Raw genomic sequence first — 17,735 nt, forward strand, 5'->3', positions numbered from 1 at the left:
TGATCATTTATTTATTTTTGTTGAAAAAGATTGATCATTTATTTGTTATGGTATTAAGCCATGATTTTTGTGTAAAATATTATCGATTGGAATTCTTCCATGTGAAGTGTCGTTGGAATCGACAGGGAACACTCCGATGCCAAAATCAGTAGAGTATTTGGATAATAAGAATAATGACAAGAGCTCTTTTTGGGAATTAGTAAGCATACCTCGAATACATTGGGATTGAGGTATTTATATAGGTTTTTGTAACCTTTAAGCATTGATGATGTCATATTCGAACAATCGAGTTATTAATGCTCTTAACAGCTATTGATTGCTATTTAAGTACATCTATTTTTAATTATGTTAACAGTTATGTCCCTTAGTTTCTTCTGAAACTGTCTAGAAAGGATATGATGGTGGATCCTTCTCATTCAACTATTTCTAGCGTATGTCGCTTGGATGGCGTAGCCTGCCTCATGCCACTTGGTGAAACATAATGCTAGATACTCTTTCTTTGCTCTTATTATTACGCTTTTTCCCCAAGGATAACATACGGATGCTATCAATTTTAGTTCAACAATCAAATATGGATACATGGCATGGGAAAAGAGAGAACAAATTTTTTATCATGTGTGAATTCGTCGTCCTCCACCATCTTAAGATAAGGATCGATGACATTCAAAAGATGCAATGGGAAGAATCGGAGAGATTCTTGCTTGGATTAAAATCTTTAAGGGTTATGCAACAATCTATTTCTATAAAAAAAACTCATATATATTCTTTATTTTATTTTTTATTTTCCGTAGAGTTGTATTCGAAATGGACTCGCTTGTGGTTGTGGATTTAGTGAAGAATGGTAAAGATCATAGGCATAGGTTCTTTTGGCTGATTGACGACTGTCAAAGATTGTTAAGACATGATTGGGAAGAGATTAGGTTGATTCATGTTCTCCGCGAAGGTAACCGTGCCGCGGACTGGATGGAGAATTACGCAAGAAGTTTACCCCTAGGTCTTCACGAGTGTGAGGTGCCCCCTGCAGGCATCCTGGATATCTTATTTTCTGATATTTGTGGTACTTGTCTTCCTAGGATGACTAGTATCACTTAGCTTGTTCTTTGTTGTGCTCCGGGGTTTCGTCCCCTCCATTAAGATCAAAAAAAAAAAATTTAGGCATCTCATCCACTTCATTCTTCATAACAAGTAATTTGGTACAGAGTGTAATGATTTAGCTACTCAATTTTATAGAAGGGATGACATGGCAAATCGCTTTGCGGATAAGCTCTTCAAAATTATAAACATGTATGAGACATCAAGAAATAATATTCCAACCATGGATGGATTATTGCCAAAAGAATGTGAGAAGAGATTAACCAAAAGTCGGATTTGGGAGGTTGTAAGAAATTGGTATATTCTCTTATTTGGATACATCAATAAAGTCCAACACCAAAAAAATGACAATTCTTGGTAGTGCAGTTCATCCTTTAACTCGTTACATAATGAATTATTTGAAGTATGTGTGTGAACACTTGAAAAAACATTCGCGAAGTACCAAAATAGAATGAGTTAATTCCACAAACATGCTTATCTATCAAGGAGAGAAGATGGTTGAGTGTAGTAATAACATTATTACTAATCGACAAGACAACCAAACTTTCCCATTTTCAACCCAACGGACGAGACTTATAAATGTATTATTTGGATGATAAGGCCAAGTTTTATATATATAAAAAATATATATTAAATCTAGAATAATAAAAACTTTAAAAGCTTATCCGACAAAAAAATCAAAACCATTAATACCTTACAATTTAAAAAACCTAAAATCAGCAATCCATCAACTTAGATCAATTTAAAATCATGGCAAAGAAGACATGCACGTTCCGATTCTCAAAATGGACTGGATTTTAAGGACGAAGGCGTTGTGTGATTTTTAACAATTTAGAATTAGTTTAATGATGCTTCGAAAAGGAATATAAATTCAACAACCAGTATAAACTATTTTACAATTTAGAATTAGTTGAAAATTCGCTTGTGCCTTTGTTCTTTGGAAAAAAAAAATGAAAGTTAATTTTGATGTCTCAAACGCTCTATTGGTGGTGGAATGAGGTAAATTGTCACACGTGATGAAGCATTTCTTCTCTCTTTCCCATGCCACGTGTCAATAGTTCATTGGTTCTGGGTCTAAGGACTCAACAAGGAGTATCATATGAGTTACACGTATAACATATATTACTATGTGGTGCTCTCATAACGGATCGATATAGTGCTTACTATTTCATAAGCCCATATGCCCCCAATCTGACATTCAATACCCATAACCCGTGAAACACCTCAGAACTAATACACATACTAATTTTTAGTTCATTGTCGTTCCTACAATAACTACAAATCAATGATGTTTCAGATTAACATTTTACTGCCTCATGACGTCAAATATGAGCATATCACTAGTCCTCGATACTCTGTATGATAGATTCACACAAGTAAATCATCATTACATATTACTGTCTTATAATTACGGCATTATCTAGACTATAATGTCTTAAGACTAGGACATACACCAACAGCTCCCACTTATACTAGTTCCGACTAAGCAAGGTCTTATTCCTTATTAACCTAACATGTTACTGATAGGGACATTTTCTCCCTATTTTTAGAGTCTTTTACTATGTGTTTTTAAGTATTTAATTAATTTTAATGCTTTAATTCACATACTCTTATTAAATCAACAAATAAAAAGTATTTTACTCACTATCATAATTTCGGATTTTGCCCTAAAATGAGATTCTTAATGATTCCTAATTAAGAGTCCGGTTAAACATTTTGCCCACTGTGGGACTTATTTAACCGGGCTCAAAACCGGAAGACTAGCTTTCGGTTTCATTTTGCAAAGAAACCGGAAGCTAGTCTTCTAGTTTCTCAAATTTTCTTTTTTTTATTATTATTATAAAAAATAGAAACCAGAAGCTAGTATTTCGGTTTCTATTTAAATTATATTTTTTTTAACTTTGAAGAGGTGGTCTCCGCCTTTTCAAAAAACTTAATGTAAAATTTTAAAAAAGTACCTCTATATTTTTTAAACTTTTATTTAACCTCAACCTTTAACTATTTATTTTTAAATTCATTAATTGAACATTTCATTGCCAAATTAGTTAGTAGTAAATACCTAATTCGGTTAAAAATATTTTATTCTTTTAAATGTGAGTTTTAAATTATATTTTTGACAGTTTAAATAACGGTTTTTACAGTTTTTTTATAGTCACATTAGCTTTTACACTTCGAATATTTAACTGTCACTTCGAACAATTTAAATTACAGTTTGAAATGGTTTAACTGTCACTTCGAACCGTAACTTTTCGGTGACGTTTGAAATTACAGTTCGAAGTGACAGTTAAATAACAGTTTGATAACAACTCAAATTATTCTTGAATAAAGAATAATGGAAAATTAATATAAATAATGGTAAACCATTATTCCTTCTAAAAGAGATATTTATGAATGATTAATGTGGAATTAATGATAATTAATGCAGGGGCAAATATGCAAATAATGAGGAAAAGGAAGGAGTCTCTAGCATTATGCCACACCACGTGGACCATGGCGAGATACGCCATAACGAGATACGCCCGATGAGAGCGAGTAGTGGAGACCCGCCATAGCTCTCAAGGAGAGCGTACGTACGCCTTGACAGATCTAAGAATACCAAAAGGCACCTTTATTACCATCCATGAATTGGATTAAATACAATTAAATGGTAATTAATAGCCATTAAAGGGGAATAAAGACTTGACTGTTCGAATACCTCAACTCTGAGGGTTTCGATGCTAAATGCTGGGATTAATGGAGAATTGATAGCAATTAAAGATGAGTAATGACATGACTCTTCACCTGCTTCCCCATTAATGTTGAAGGTTACAGAAACCTATATAAATACCCCAGCTTTCTAGGATCAAAGGTACACTTACTGATTCTCTACTTTTGTGCTTACAGTTTATTCTCAGAAATATTACTGACTTTGGCATCGGAGTGTCCCCGGCCGATCCCAATGGCGCCTCACAGGGAAGTGCTCCGATCAAGGATTTTTCCACAAGTTATCAATTGGTGCGGTGAGCGTGGATCTCTAACAAACAGGAGATCACAAAATCTTGATTGTAGTAGAGTTTCACAAAGAACAAAACGATGGAGTCAACGGAATAGAAATCTCAATCTCAAACCTTGGCTCAATCAGTATAACAAATCTATCCAAAGATACAGTTCTCCATATATTGGTGGGAAAGAGTTTTCTACATTAAATCTGGAATTTTATGATGAAAAAGATAAGTTTCTTCCCCTTTCTTATTCCATTTTTAATTAAAGAAAATTGAGATCCATCACTCTTATAAAGTGCTATGAATATCATTACATGTTATTATGATAAATCTAATAAACTGTGAAAGATGAAGTCATAGACACAAATCTTTCATTAAATCTTGCATGCTTACTATGCCCTCATATTTTTATGCATGACAAATGTAATATGATATTATCATTGAATTAGTACAAACGCATGTATAAGACCCGTAATCTTGGGATTTACAAAAAAAATCATCCATTCAATGTGATTTTGTCATTTGATATTAAAATATCATAAAAAGGCTCATGTAATTACAAATGATTTAGATCTGGTCGGTCTTTTGGATGAACATGCATATAACTATTAGAAGAAATTACAAAAAAATCATATTTGGTTTTTCCTACAATTCACCATCTATATATGGCTTTTCTCCTATATAGTACTTTTAATATCAGAAATTCATATTTTTTAATATTGTTTTGTCAAACAGTTATTTCATTCCCTTTTTTACAAGGATGTGTCTATTCATATAAAAACTGTTTATTTGACATTGTTAGAATTTCTGTTACCAACACAAGAGACTTGAAAATATTGAGTCTATTTGTAATTATCCTGTAATTGTCCCTAACTATTAAGGCCATTATGGGCTGATGAATTACCAAATTGGATAAACAAAACTTTCATGTCCTGAGCTAACTACAAAATAGTGCAAGTGTCGGTTTCGGATCAGAACATTAATTTATGCAAAATTCTTAGGATATACATGATAATTCCTTAGAGATTGTTTGGATGATGGTATATGAAGGTATGTGAGGATGAATTTTGGGTAATTTTCCATACACCCCGAATTGGAGGAGAATCATGGTACATGTATTTTTCTTCCAAAATTACCCTTTGTATTTTATTTTATTTATACAAATGAAATGATATAAGAGTAATTTCATATATAACTACATTATTAAACCATCACTTACCTTACTTTAATTATATTTCATCCAAACGAGGTATTAATGATATCTGAATGCCATTAATGCATGGATACACAATATTGATTGCAAGTAAATAGCAACTATGTAAGATATCTTTCCCAATATAGAATGTCATAACTTTTATGATGTTTAAAATAAATATGCTATCTTAGATACTAATGTGCATTGAAATACAAAAGGACATTGTTCTTAAACCATTTTCATTATGGTTATTTATTAAGAATTCATTATGATATTTATGTGCAGTAGTAATCTTTATGGTTATGACCGTTATATGTGGTATTATTAACACAGACATGAATAAAATTCTATTATGAATTTGTTTGACATATAATATTTACTCGGTTTTACCCTTTGACTAAGTTCATTCTAGAGTCAGGGACCAACGTAAAGGAATTACTAAGCTGATTCCGTGATGAACTAAAAAGTCCATAAAGAGACATTGCATCGTACATGATATTTGCCAACAAAGGTCAATGCAAATAGTCTTTCACTATGAAGTCAGTTCCATGGATCAAGCCATTGATCCCCAAGGTAAGTGAATATAGCTTTTATGACTTACCACAATCTTTTAATAATGGACAGGATATGCCCCACTTCTGGAGTTCTTTCAGTACTAACCCACAAGTACAAGGGAATTGCTAATACTGCAACTAGTGCAAACACTGGCATGAAAAATAAAGCTCAATCCAGAGAAGTGTATATTTGAAGTCACTTCAGAAAAATTCCTTGACTACGTCATTAGCCAAAAAGGAGTTAGAGCAAATCCAGATAAAGTAAAAGCACTACGAGGAGAAAGGTGAAAAGAGCGCCTAAATAAAAGCCCTACGAGGAGAAAGGTGAAAAGAGCGCCTAAATAAAAGCCATACGAGGAGAAAGGTGAAAAGAGCGCCTAAATGAAAGCCCCACAAAGGGTGAGAAAGATCCAAAGGTTAAACGGACGGATCATCGTACTAGGAAGATTGTCAACAAGCATTTCAAGGTACAAAACAATTCCTAGCAGAAACACCCTTGATGAGCAAACCAATTTGAAGGGGAGACCTGCATTTGTATCTATCTGTCATGGATAAAGCTATGTGCACCGTGGTTATTCAAGAAGAATAAGGTCAATAATTCCCCATCTATTATGTTAGCAAAATGTTGAAGGATGCGGAGACAAGATATTCGAAGCTAGATAAAATGGCTCCAGCGGTTGTGACAACATCCATCCGCGTCAAACCATAGTTTCAAGCATAACCTCAACATGATCGAGATCAAAATCAAGAGCCGACTTCGCCACCACTAAACACATGGATGATGAGATTGAAAGGCGAGTGCATGCCGCTCTAGATAGATGAGAGAACAATGCAGAAAGGTACGCCCGTCCAGTTAACAGGAATTCGCCATTCGCAGCACGGATCATGTGGTACGATGCGGACAGAAGGTTTAAAGCTTCCAACTTGCCACAATATAAAGGAGAAGAGTGCAATATAAACGGGACATTACATATCCCGAACACAAAGGAGGGGAGCATGTAACCGTTGGAAGAAACGCCAATATGTATTACAGGTTCCATAAAAGAAATGGCCACCACATTTTGAAGCTTGCTCGGAGCTGTAAAACTAGATAGATTTGTCCAGAATAACAAATAACAAGACGACAAGCAGAAGACAGATCCCAAAAATAAATTCAAAAGTGTCATTAATGTCATAGCAGATGGACCAGTGTATCAGCCACCCGTGGAAAAAGCAAAAATATCCGTTCTGGATAAACATCCCTCAATTGCCCCTTTTGCAGAAACAGGTCCAGTAATCTCTCCACATATAGATGCGTTGACAATTGAAGGATGGAAGATGAAATGAAGCGAGTAATGGTAGACACGGGCAGTTCTTGCAATGTCATCACCATAGGTGCATTCGCCAAACTAAAGGTTGATCCGATCCAAATAGAAACAACCATTGTTGACATCATGGGAGTGACAGGTCACACTATCCGGACCAAGGACAAGGTAACTTTGGAATGCAAGCTGGCTGATGATGATCAAGCGTGGATTGGTGATCTGGAGTTCTCTATTATGAATGGACAATCAGCTTATAACATCATTCTTGGGCGGCCGTTCATCTCAGAGGTTGCAGCCCTAATTTCCATCCGTCGTATGGCAATGTACATTCCCACCAGTAAAGGAGGAATAATGATTAGCGGGAACCAAAAGGTGGTTCAAGAGACCTACTCGGCGTCGCTATCGATCCTCCCACAATTCAAAGATGACGAAGGTGAGGAAGATGAACTTGTCACTACAGCTTTGGGCGACACAGAAACGCTCCTTATTGCTGATGGAAAGCGGGTGCGGATCGCCAAAGGATTAAAACCTGAGATCAAGGAGGATGTTACGAAAGTTCTCATTGAGTCTGAAATCCTATTTGCATAGGAGAATGAGATCCCCACAGGAGTAAGCCCAGATGTGATTACTCATAAGTTAAACATCATTGAGGATGTGGTTCTAGTTGCTCAGAAAAGACGGAACCATAGGCCTAAAAATCAGTATTTTTACGTATTCTTATATGTGCATTAAACTGTTATAGTATCCTATATTTTATAATTTATTCTTTCTCGCCATACTTCTTATATTCATTTGCCTAGCTTTTATTCCTGATATACGCCCAGTGGCTGGCGAATGAAAAGTTCCACAGACGGATCAATTACCTCAAAGATAGGACAATTGATCCCCATCACGGGCGGATCCCCTTTCCACAAAGATAAGAAGCACAGACCCTCAGGAGCTTTCAAATGATCTCAACTCTCTCCTCAAAGACAGGAAAAATATTGGTCACCATCAAAAGCGGGTTAAAATTATCTCAAACATGAGAAAATTACACCCTAAACTTTCTCCTCAAAGATAGGAGAACAATAATCTCAGCGGCGGATCGATCTACCTCAAAGATAGGAAACGATTGATCGTCGTCAGAGACAGAGTTAAAACATTTCTCAGACGTGAGAACTTTACACTCTCAAATACTCTTCCCAAAGAAGAGTCTCAAGACCTGGCGGCGGATCGATTCACCTCAAAGATAGGAAGCAAATTGATCGCCTAAGGCAGCTTAACTTCCTCACCAGGAATAAAAGCTTCTAACCTTCACAAAGGTTCACACATTGGGGTACGGCTAGCCACCTACCCTAAACAATCGGAGAAATCCTAAACCAGATTCTAAAAAGTTACTTGCTAAAAGATATAATGCATTAGTAAAAATAGTTCTGGAAAGAAAAGGGTTCATCCAAGTAATGAAGCCTCGTCTTCATCTCCAAATAATGAAGCCTCGTCTTCATCAAAACAATGAAGCCTCGTCTTCATCCAAGCAATGAAGCCTCGTCTTCATCAAAGCAATGAAGCCTCGTCTTCATCAAAAGCAATGAAGCCTCGTCTTCATCCAAATAATGAAGCCTCGTCTTCATCCAAGCAATGAAGCCTCGTCTTCATCCAAGTAATGAAGCCTCGTCTTCATCTCCAAATAATGAAGCCTCGTCTTCATCCAAGTAATGAAGCCTCGTCTTCATCCAAGTAATGAAGCCTCATCTTCATCTCCAATCAATGAAGCCTCATCTTTATCAAAGTAATGAATTCATGTCTTCATCCAACAATGAAGCCTCGTCTTCATCCAAATAAGGAAGCCTCGTCTTCATCTCCAAATAATGAAGCCTCGTCTTCATCCAAGTAATGAAGCCTCGTCTTCATCTCCAAATAATGAAGCCTCGTCTTCATCCAAATAATGAAGCCTCGTCTTCATCCAAACAATGAAGCCTCGTCTTCATCGAAGTAATGAATCCTCATCTTCATCATAGAAATAACGAAGTCTCGCCTTCACAAATGCAAAGTAAAACACTTTGGAAAATGAGTAAAGGCTAAAAAAGCAAATGCCTAAAGTGTCAAAACCCCCCACAAAATGCACAAAAGTCCCTAAATGGCTGATCATTCTTACTGATCCCTAAGGGCGGGTCATTCTCCTCAATATGGCAGAACTGAAGAAAAAAAGTCCCTAAGGCGAATCATAATCCTATGCGGTAGGAAAAAATGGTCCCATAAAGGGCGGGTTATTCCCTTTCTAAAAGAAATATAGCTCTCAAAAAGCCCCTAGAGGCTAACAATGGATACGGTTGGCCACCTATCCACAAGGAAGCAAAAGCCCCTAAAAGCGCATCATTTCCATATATGATCCCCGATCTAGGGTGGGTCCACTTTCCTCCAAGATAGAAAAATAAAACACCATTTAGACAGCCCTAAAGAGCTTTTTATACCTTTAGGGGGGGCTTCTGATAACAACCCAAATTATTCTTGAATAAAGAATAATGGAAAATTAATATAAATAATGGTAAACCATTATTCCTTCTAAAAGAGATATTTATGCATGATTAATGTGGAATTAATGATAATTAATGCAGGGGCGAATATGCAAATAATGAGGAAAAGGAATGAGTCTCTAGCATTATGCCACACCACGTGGACCATGGCGAGATACGCCATAACGAGATACGACCGATGAGAGCGAGTAGTGGAGACCCGACATAGCTCTCAAGGAGAGCGTACGTACGCCTTGACAGATCTAAGAATACCAAAAGGCGCCTTTATTACCATCCATGAATTGGAATAAATACAATTAAATGGTAATTAATAGCCATTAAAGGGGAATAAAGACTTGACTGTTCGAATACCTCAACTCTGAGGGTTTCGATGCTAAATGCTGGGATTAATGGAGAATTGATAGCAATTAAAGATGAGTAATGACATGACTCTTCACCTGCTTCCCCATTAATGCTGAAGGTTACAGAAACCTATATAAATACCCCAGCTTCCTAGGATCAAAGGTACACTTACTGATTCTCTACTTTTGTTCTTACAGTTTATTCTCAGAAATATTACTGACTTTGGCATCGGAGTGTCCCCGGCCGATCCCAACGGCGCCTCACAGGGAAGTGCTCCGATCAAGGATTTTTCCACAAGTTATCACAGTTAAACCACTTCGAACCGTAATTTCAAACGTCACCGAAAAGTTACGGTTCGAAGTGACAGTTAAACCATTTCAAACTATAATTTAAACTATTCGAAGTGACAGTTAAATGTTCGAAGTGCAAAAACCATATTTCAAACTGAAATGTGACTATAAAGAAACTGTAAAAACCGTAATTTAAACTGTCAAAAATATAATTTCAAACTCACATTTAAAAGAATAAAACATTTTTAACCGAATTAGGTATTTACTACTAACTAATTTGGCAAGGAAATGTTTAATTAATGAATTTAAAAAGGTTTAATACATTCCCAGCCCCCTCAAGTTGTCCTAATATTACAATTGACCCCTAAACTTAGACTTGTGACAACTAACCCCCTCAACTTGCTTATTTGGAACAAATAACCCCTCAAATAGGTTATTTCAGGAGTTTTTTTTTTTGCCCTTTAGTCAATGTATTAGTAGATTAGTTACATGTAGCAAACAATATTTTGAAATCTTTTATTTCTGATATAATATTATGTTGAACGTTTTTTTGAGTTTAGGGGTTATTTGTTCCAAATAAGCAATTTGAGGAGTCATTTGTTCCAATTGAGCAATTTGAGGGGTTATTTGTTCCAAATAAGCAAGTTTAGGGGGTTAGTTATCACAAGTCTAAGTTCGGGGGTCAGTTGTAGTATTGGAATAATTTGAGGAGGCTGGGAAGGTATTAAACCATTTAAAAATAAATAGTTAAAGGTTGAAGTTAAATTAAAAGTTTAAAAAATATAGAGATTTTTTTTGAAATTTTACATTAATTTTTTTGAAAAGACGGAGACCACCTCTTCAAAGTGAATATATATATATATATATATTAAATAGAAACTGAAAGCTCTTCCAATTTCTATTTTTTATAATAAAAAAAAGAAAATTTGAACTTCTGGTTTTTTCGCAAAATGAAACCGGAAGCTAGTCTTCCGGTTTCGAGTCCGGTTAAATAAATCTCGTAATAAGCAAAATGTTTAACCGGACTCTTAATTAAAAATTATCCTCATTAAAAGCCTCATTTTGAAGCAAAATCATATAATTTCAACCAATTTTTATTTGCAATAAAAATAAAATAAATAATTTCAAGTTTAATAATCTTACTCCCGTAACTTTTATAGGTTGTTACACTAAGGCCTTGTTTGATAAGCCACTTAATGGCTTAAATTAAAATATTAAGCACTTATTTATTTTAAGTGCGTTTGATAACAATTATTTTTCCACCACTTAAATTAATAAATTAAGTTAAAAAGCACTTATTTTGGTAAGTCAAAATATTTGACTTAACATTTTAAGTTAAACATTATCAACTAATATTTTTATAATAATTATATCACTCAATATTTTCAGCACTTAAAATATTCAGCACTTAAAATTCAGTACTTATTTTTTCAGCACTTAACTTTCAGTTTTATCAAATAGCACCTAAATCGTCATAGCACTTTTTGTTATATCATCTTGGAAATTGGATTCAAAAGTTATATTATAGTATTATATTGGTATTAGGATAATTGGAAAACAATTAATATTAAGAACTACTAGTAGTTAGCTTAATATTTTATTTCAAATTAAACTAAAATGTAGTTACTGATCAATTCGATCATTAGGAAAAGAAAAAAGGTTTTGATAATTCTTTTATTCTGAACAAATCCATAATTCTATACATATACTAAAAGCTAGAGATAAATTGCTGACGTGTCAGCTGAAGCTCAATTTAATTTATTATTTATATTATTTGTTTTAATTCTCAATTTAATTTATTATTTATGTTATTTGTTTTAAAATAAATTATATAAAATAATAATTTGTGTGACCATAGTGGTAACTTTTAGAGTCGCTTAGTATTGGAGGCTTCTTTTAAAAAAAGTTGTCAAAAGTAACGTAGATGAGAGATAAAATAAAATAATATATTTTAAGATGATGTGTTAAGTTTTAATAACTTTAAAAGGTACTTGCAATGTTTTGAGAATCGGGTGTTACATTAGTGGTATCAGAGCCCTAGGTTCTATCTATAATTTATATACTGATTGTAAAGTGTTCAGAGGCAGAAAAAACCCCAAAATAGAGGTAAAAAGATGAGAGATGAGTTAGTGTAGGTGTTGTGTTGTATTGAACCAGTTCACTTGGACTTGTATTCACTTTGAGTAACTCAGACTCTTCTTTCATCGTTTATGGTGTGGCATTAGCTGGACGCTTGGAGGTGGTTGATGCTACAGACAGCCTGTGAAGTTTCATCTTCCACCACGAGTTATTTTAGCAACCACACGGCTGTGGATTTGAGGTCCTATCCATTACTGCCTAAGTGAGTTTCTACTATACTTCTTGAATCTGCATCTCCATTCCTTGTATTCTCACTTCCTGTTCACCCACCTTGGCTTGCAACCTTTAACTCCTCTGGTCAGACCAAATTGTTAGAAACTAAATATACAACTCAAGTAACACAAACTGGAAAAGAACTACATGTTGTATTTATGCAATATCTAAATAGAGATTTCTGGGTATAAAAGATACCATAAATAAAAGTAGATAATGGATGACAACTAAATGATCTTCACCTCCTATCCTCTCCTCACTCAACATGAAGAGCCTTAACAGAAGAAAAATAAAATAACATATCTCCTTCCTCTCTCACCCTCAACTGTGCTTTTGAAACCCACACACCCCTGCTGATGTAACGATCCCGTACTACATAGGCTCTATTGTAAATCTTCCACAAGTACATTAGAATTATACAGAATTGTTCCAGGCCCAGCATAGTTTCTATCACAAAGGTATTTATATTTTTGTTTGCAATTTTTATGTTTTTATAGATGAAACAAATAAAAATATAAATGTAATTCAAAAACATTCTGCACAAACGCAGTGAAGATCAAGAAAAACGACATCAAAATGAAACTTGAATTCTAAAAACTGCATCCAAGACTAGCAATTAAAACTATTATATTCCATCTAGTTGAGATTTGTCTAATAAATGGTAGCAATCCGTGAAAATTAGAAATCCAGGTAAATCAAAGCACATTGTCAAAAGAGTACAAGAACTAAGATATGATCCATTTACTAGCCAACAAATCTTTAATCACAATGTTCACACGAGCCTATGTTTTCTATATTCAGCATATACTCTATTCACTGAGCAGTAATTCTGTTTACATCATTTCACATCTCTGCTGCAAAGGATTTACCACATCCACATGTTTGTGTAGCATTTGGGTTTTTAAACGAGAAACCGCCACCAATTAGAGCATCACTGTAATCCAATTGCATCCCAAATACGAAGAGGAGGCTCTTTGGATCACATACTGCAACAGCAAACCAGCAAATATGTAATTAGACTTGAGAAGTTGGAAAGAATAAGCACGACATTCTTGAACATCTATAAACAATGCCATATTTCAAATAAGTTCGAGTAATTTGGAATTTGCAAGCTTCTTGGATGGCTGGAGCAAATTTATTTCAGTACATAATGCAGTATGCAGATGTTACCTATTCTATACACAAGCAGCACATATTTACGTCAGCAAATAGAATAGGAATTAATTATAATTCTAGTATCTGAAATGGTATAAACCATTGTTCTTTTCTACTCCTAGTAAGAGTTGAGAAAAGTAAAAAAATACTATCTAAGTTAATAAACTGTCCATAGTAGATAATTCATATCACAATCCCTATGAACAAATATCAAGCAAAAAAGAAAAAAGTTGCACAAGCATCCCTACATAACAATCATAGGAACTTGGCAAGATCTTGTCATTTTTCTGATGCATTGATTTCAGAGTCCAAGGGAACAGTGGAGCAAGTGAATGGAGATTGTAGGGTCTGCACGTAGAGAGGTCACAAAGATCCCAAGCATCAAACATTTGTACTAGTAGAGCAAGTTCAGATGTCTGATGCTACAACAATGTTTAAAGTCACTTTGATAAACAGGCCATGAATTTCAATGATGAGCGCAACTCTGGATGGACATTATCTACTACTATTACCAACTCTCAGATAAAAATCAATTGAAGATTGTCTAAGATTTGTCATGAAGACAAGAATCACCATGACGTACATGCCATGAGATTGATGCATTGTTCATTGGGAGCACAACTCGTTAAAGTTTGCACATAAGGATATACCTTGCGGTGTATGATTTTGAAGTTTTGATCATCAAGGTTCTGAACTCTATAGCAGGGAAGATGTAAGTGGACCTTTAATAAAACTTCACCATTGACTCTGCTATGAGTTAGGACTCGCAATTACCTATGCTGATAAGTCATCACTGAGGCACAACCTTAAATACTTAGTTACCCAATTGTATGGGGTTGCAGTTCTCTCTCTCTCTCTCTCTCTCTCTCTCTCTCTCGAACAAAAGAAAAAAAAAATGTGTAAAAAATGAGTTGCTTCATGACATTTGCCCTAAATATGAAATGAATGTGATATACATTAAATCCCATGAATGATTCTAGAGATTGGTGGAGTGTATGTATAGAGCTTCTGAACTTTTATGTCCTAATTCCATCTGCTAGTTACTGGCTGTTTAGTTTTTCTTGGTTCCTCATTTTGTGTTTTTTACCTACTTCTTAACTCAAAAATAACAAAAAAAATTAGAGCTCTTTATTAATCATTGACATTCTGGTAACTAGCATTCCAGGTTGCCTGATGTGGTCTGCTCATTCTTGCTCTTACAAAACTTAAACTTCCTGTCTCTGAAGGTCAGCTTAAACCTAGACTGACATAAGCTTTATCAACCTATGATCTAGCATCAAAATTCGAAGCAACACCAATTGTATCTCATTATCTTATTAGGAAGGTTATGCAACTTTTCATTGTGTTAAATGAAAAGGGATGAGATCAGTTCTTAAGGAGCAAATTGACAACCAAATGCCAGTATTTAAGGCAGTGATAAAATATGAAGGCATACACCTAACTCATTACAGAAGCACTTGTAATTATCATTATTACTGGAGCTATGAGCCTCACTCTGGCTTTTTTTTAGCTTCGGATTGAATAAATTAGACTTTGCTGTTGCTACTGCTGGTAACATTCAAAACATATCTACTGACAAAAGAAAGAATAAGAGCTTGTAAATTGACATAGCTAGGTAAGGTTATGGGGACTGATAATACAGACATCACACTTGCTAATTAGGAATAGGAATACTGCAAAAAGCCCAATTATAGTGCCTATTCAGCATTAAAGTACAAGCCTCTTTTTTCAAAACAAACATCTATTTCAAATTTGTTGCAGAAAACGAAAAAAAGAAGCAGCTAAAAGAGTTGATATGCCCAAGAAATGTTAAATGTAGTTAGAAAAAAGAGTGAATTGCGTTTACTCAAAACATTCAAGAGGGTGCATGTTAACTATTTCGAAAACCAAACTGGTCTTCAAACTTGGGATAAATGTATGTTATGTTCTTGCCAGCCATAATACAATTCGAAGTGTTTCAAGTACTTGAATAGCAACATAAAAACCAGAAAATTGGAAAAGCAAGAAGATAAAGAAATTTGAAAATGTAGAAGGAGAGAGAAATCAAAGCAAAAATTTCATTGTGAAAATCAGATGGCAAACAGAAATGCACTGTATCTGAATATAGCAATGAAATTACATCATCATTTGAAAATAATTAAAAAAAAAACGAAAAGGGAACCAAAATAGAAATAATGCGACACAAGGAAAAGTAAAAGGTATTATCCATTATAGTGCGTACCAATGACAAAACCATTGTACTCGATAATAGAATCATCCGGTCTGGCGTTAGCTCTATTCTCAAATTCCATGGTGTAAGACATGCCTGAGCATCCACCCTGTTTAACCCCAATTCTCAAGCACAAATCATCATCCCGGTCTTTCCTCATCTTATTCAAGTGTTTCAATGCACCGTCCGTCAGCGAAATCGCCGGGGCAATCCCCTCCGCCGCTGGGGCAGCTACAATTGTACAAACAAATCATCAAAATTTCTTTGATAAGAAAGCTAATCAATCATCATAACCACAACCAAATTTTATATCTAATCAAAGCAGAGAAAGTAAAACCTGGAGATGCAGTTGACCGAACAGAGACAAGTCTCGTACGGCCGAAATTGGACCTCGAAAATCCAAAAGAGACAGAACTTAGAGGTGATACCGATGTCGTTTGTCGATTAGATAGACGAATAAGAGAAGGAGAGCGGGTTGTAGTAGTAATTGTTGCTGAGAACGCCATAGCTGAAGAATCGAAGCGCACAACACAAATGATTTTATTTAGTTAGTATTTATTTTATATTTATATAACCCGTGTTCTGTTCGAGTTTGAATATTAGTTAATTGAGTTGCCTGTTTTTGACATATTAGCCTACGGCTGGGCTGGGATTTATTCTATCTTTTTCTTTTTTTTTCTTTTATCAAGTCTTTTTAGAAATTTTGAGGTCTTTATTGCATGGGAAATTTCTATTTCCATTTTTATTTTCTTACCACCAATTCAATTATTTTAAACTATTATAGTAATACTATAAATATATCAATATGAATTAAAATTAAGAAGAGTTATCATCTAACAAAACACTACTATTAAAAGGTGGAGCCGGCGATCGGAAGACCGAAGCCCCAAATATTGGCTGGCTCCGCCCCTAATTGCAAGACACACAAGATACGTCGCTGCAACATGGACCTTATGAGAAATTAAGTGATCAGCAATAGAAATGCAGATTGTATGCCATCCTATAAAATTCTGAATTGTTTATGAAACCTTTAGATTTTAGATCTCTTTTTTTTTTATAAAGAGAAATGCATTAATAAGTCTCAACTGGACAAATAGTTAAAAGTACATTAGAAACAAAACTCGGAATACTATTATAAACTTATGGACAAATTCCAATACGAGAGTAAATGTCGAGCAAAGGCATGTGCCAGCTCGTTGGCTTGTCTAGGGATGAACTTGACTGAGTAAATGTCGTGTTGATGTATGATGGATCTGCATTGTATTAAAATGTACCCGAGTTCCGTGTTGTCATCTGTCCCATCCTTGATGCCGTCAGCTACTATTTTGGCATCTGTTCTGAATGAGACACGATCAAAGCCTTTGTTTGCCACCCATTCCATAGCTCGTAGTAAGGACATGGCCTCGCTTTCCTTAACCAAAATAGCACCTTGTAGTAACTCTGTTATTCCTAAGATGAATTGTCCATTACAATACTAGAGAACTGCATCTGCGCCTGTCTGATACGACGAAGAGAAGACGGCATCATCCGTATCGTACACCAGATAAGTCTGTTGAGGCGGATGCCATTTTCAACAGTGGACCTGCAGTTTCGAGTGCTTATCATTTGAACGTTCCTTAATCTAATGACCTGCACCCAATCAAAGAGTATTGTACGGGCCTTGAAACACATATCCATTGTTGAGGTTTCTAGATTCGACCATAGTTTGTCATTTCTTGATTTCCATAAACTCCAGCACATTACCGCCA

The 17,735-nt window shown here is 35.0% G+C and overlaps 1 protein-coding gene across 1 annotated transcript; it reads right to left on the reverse strand.

Moving 5' to 3' along the window:
• Positions 1 to 13,233: 13,233 nt before the first annotated feature.
• On the reverse strand, positions 13,234 to 16,588 carry LOC136230541 (iron-sulfur assembly protein IscA, chloroplastic). Its single transcript, XM_066019622.1, has 3 exons — positions 16,325 to 16,588; positions 16,000 to 16,218; positions 13,234 to 13,609 (listed from the first exon to the last, which is right to left on the reverse strand). Exons 1-3 carry the CDS (start codon positions 16,491 to 16,493, stop codon positions 13,467 to 13,469), a joined length of 531 nt encoding a protein of 176 aa, XP_065875694.1. The 5' UTR covers positions 16,494 to 16,588; the 3' UTR covers positions 13,234 to 13,466.
• Between the last annotated feature and the right edge of the window lie 1,147 nt (positions 16,589 to 17,735).

Source organism: Euphorbia lathyris, chromosome 5, assembly GCF_963576675.1.
Source record: "Euphorbia lathyris chromosome 5, ddEupLath1.1, whole genome shotgun sequence".
Lineage (NCBI taxonomy): Eukaryota > Viridiplantae > Streptophyta > Magnoliopsida > Malpighiales > Euphorbiaceae > Euphorbia > Euphorbia lathyris.